This window comes from Quercus suber, unplaced genomic scaffold (genome assembly GCF_002906115.3).
Source record: "Quercus suber isolate HL8 unplaced genomic scaffold, Cork oak 2.0 scaffold_14, whole genome shotgun sequence".
NCBI lineage: Eukaryota > Viridiplantae > Streptophyta > Magnoliopsida > Fagales > Fagaceae > Quercus > Quercus suber.
This window is the reverse complement of record NW_027069479.1, coordinates 2,009,552-2,012,389: the sequence shown is the minus strand read 5'-3', so window position 1 is coordinate 2,012,389 and position 2,838 is coordinate 2,009,552. Positions and strand designations below refer to the sequence as shown.

At 32.8% G+C, this 2,838-nt stretch overlaps 1 protein-coding gene across 1 annotated transcript; it reads left to right on the top strand.

Moving 5' to 3' along the window:
* The first annotated feature begins 781 nt into the window (after nucleotides 1-781).
* On the top strand, nucleotides 782-2,838 carry LOC136070842 (probable 2' cyclic ADP-D-ribose synthase BdTIR). Its single transcript, XM_065781332.1, has 2 exons — nucleotides 782-1,353; nucleotides 2,682-2,838. Exons 1-2 carry the CDS (start codon nucleotides 842-844, stop codon nucleotides 2,836-2,838), a joined length of 669 nt encoding a protein of 222 aa, XP_065637404.1. The 5' UTR covers nucleotides 782-841.

Below are 2,838 nucleotides of genomic sequence, written 5' to 3'. Positions count from 1 at the left end.
ACCAGATCACGCCTACCATAATATTCATAAAAAATTATTACTATTAGAAATAAAGTTCATGTATAATGAAAACGAACTCCCATTTCTATCAGTTCAATTCTCGTTATTCTACATCACCTGGTGCGAGGAAACTTTATACTGTGACCAGAATTTTGCATTCAAACAGTCAAAGAAACCCCTCAGGTTGGTAGTAAGCTATACAGAAAACTGGTATTGAATACTAATATAGACGTTAAGGTTACCAGGTACTTTCTTTTTTTTTTTTTGGATAGAAAATTAAAAGAAAAGGGTGTTCAGACTAAGGAAATTACTTTGAATTTCTTGCGTTAAATTCAAAAGTTGAAGCACTGAATCGAGTTCAGGCATGTGATGTTTTTTTGTCTCCACGATGTAATATATCCGACGCGACATTAAGGTTGAAAAAAACTGGAATTTTTTGTTTCGAATGTGGACCCTGTAGCTGCGGTGGCACTTTGTGTGTGAGAGAGTCAATAAACGTGTTTGAAGGGACATGTTGATTTTCATCGATCTCCTTCTTCTATCAAATTTAAAACACGGTTGTATGTTGATTTTCAATCTCTTTCCATAAAAATTCTTTCTTTCAAAATCAATTCAAGAGGTAAAAAGTTCAATTAAAGTTGAAGGTTTCAATTTACTAATACGAAACAACAAAGAGTAAAAAAATACCATGAAAAGTAAAATTTGAACCTCCCTATATATAAGGCAATGCAAGCCAGCATACCACAAATACAATTCTCACAAAACAACACAACACCTACATTCCAGTTTAGGAAAGAAACCCATAATACCCTAATACAACACCTATACCATACAAGGCATAATGCAAATGTTTAGAGAAATCATGCATCGTTCACCAGCCTTGAAATTCCAAAGCCGATTATTCTCCAACAGAAGCAAAACCCAATTGGCCAAACGTGTGATTAAACCCACATGTGATGTTTTCCTTAACCATAGAGGGATTGACACGAAGCGAACAATAGCCACTTTGCTCTATGATTATCTTTCCAGGTTTAACCTACGTCCTTTCTTGGACAACAAAACTATGAAGCCAGGAGACAAATTATTTGAAAAGATTGATAGTGCAATACATGGCTGCAAGGTAGGCGTAGCAATGTTTTCGCCTAATTACTGTCAGTCGTATTTTTGTCTTCATGAACTGGCTCTAATCATGGAGACCAAGAAGAAGGTCATACCTATATTTTGTGACATTAAGCCTTCTCAACTACGTGTTCCAAGAAATGTAGTATCTGACAAGAAGGAACTTCGGAGGTTTAACTGGGCTCTTGAAGAGGCTAAGAACACCGTGGGGCTTACCTTTGACACCTACAAGGGGTAAGATCAATCTACCTTATTATTATTATTATTATTACTATTATTTTGTTTCAGCACAATTGGTGCTGCAATAGTATGCCCATTTTCATTTTTACCAAGTAAATTTTATGAACTTTATTAGATTGTTTACGTAAAGAGTAGTACTAATTAACAAGAATAAGTGATTGATATGATATTTTCTCTATCAGCTTAGACTTTTCAGTTTAAGTAGCATTCTAATATGTTGCATTTTAAGCACTCACAAAGTGATTTTTTTCCAAAGTGTTAATATTCAACTCTAATAAATTACCGATAGACCTATAATACCAAGAAGTAATATTAATATTAGAGCCAGTGATTTCATTGGTGTGGGGTTTCCATCCAAGAGAAAGACTAGTTGTGCAAGCTAATCCTTTTTTAAAATGGTGTTCTAACATGTTGTATCAATCTTTATCAGTTAAGAGACTCCAAGGCACTAGTTTTAATATCTATATTCAAAAGTAGCAAGTACTTTTCATACATTTGAATGATTAATCTTAGATAGTTCGAGGCTCCTAATAATTCATCTCTATCTATGTTAAGTAAGGTTAATGATACAATCATGACCTCAAGAAAAAGAATCTACTAAAGGAATTATCACTCATCAACGAACTGGAACAAAGCCCTCAACTCTTTGTCCTAGTATTAGCCAATAACTAGTTGATCCTTAACTCCTTGACCCACTGCACACTCCTCATTAATACTTTTAGCAGCATCCTAAGATAGTGTTCTATTATAGCATGATGCCTTTAGACTTTTACCAACTTCTTTGGATGGCATTCTCAAATATTCTTTTCGTTACATACTTTAATTACAATTGTTCTAAAAAGAAGTTATCCTCTGAAACCGATCATTTGATGTAGTACTATTTAACTACGTTGTTGTAGTCCAAATGAAACTGCACCAGAGAATACTTAGATGTACAAGTTCAATTTTTTTTTTTTTTAAAGGACTTTGAACCCATAGATTATATTATTTGAGAGGATAATTTAGATAAAATTTCTTAAATATTATACCTAATATACCTTGATTAAATTCAAACATGTAGTTGCATTGATCAATGAACTACATGGTTGAATTTAATTGTCTTTCAGTAAAAATAACACTGTTTGTAATTCATTAGTTAATGCAACTATATGATTAAATTTAATTGGAAAATTTAAGATACAATATTTAAAAAACTACACCTAAGTTTTGTTCCATTTTTGAGCATAAAATTTTTCCAATATATAGTTCTGCCGATCTTTCAATTCTCCAATTTAGGAAAAATTGGAATTCATCCGTTATTAATTTTTCTATTGTGCTTGTAGGAACTTGTCAGAAGTTGTAACAAGTGCTTCAGAAATTGTGATCAAGAGCTTGATAGAGCTTGAGAATGAAGAGCGTTTGATGTATAAGAATTTCAGCTCTCGTACTAAAACACCAGTACCATTGATGCCAACCAAATCAATATTGAAGGAATATTGA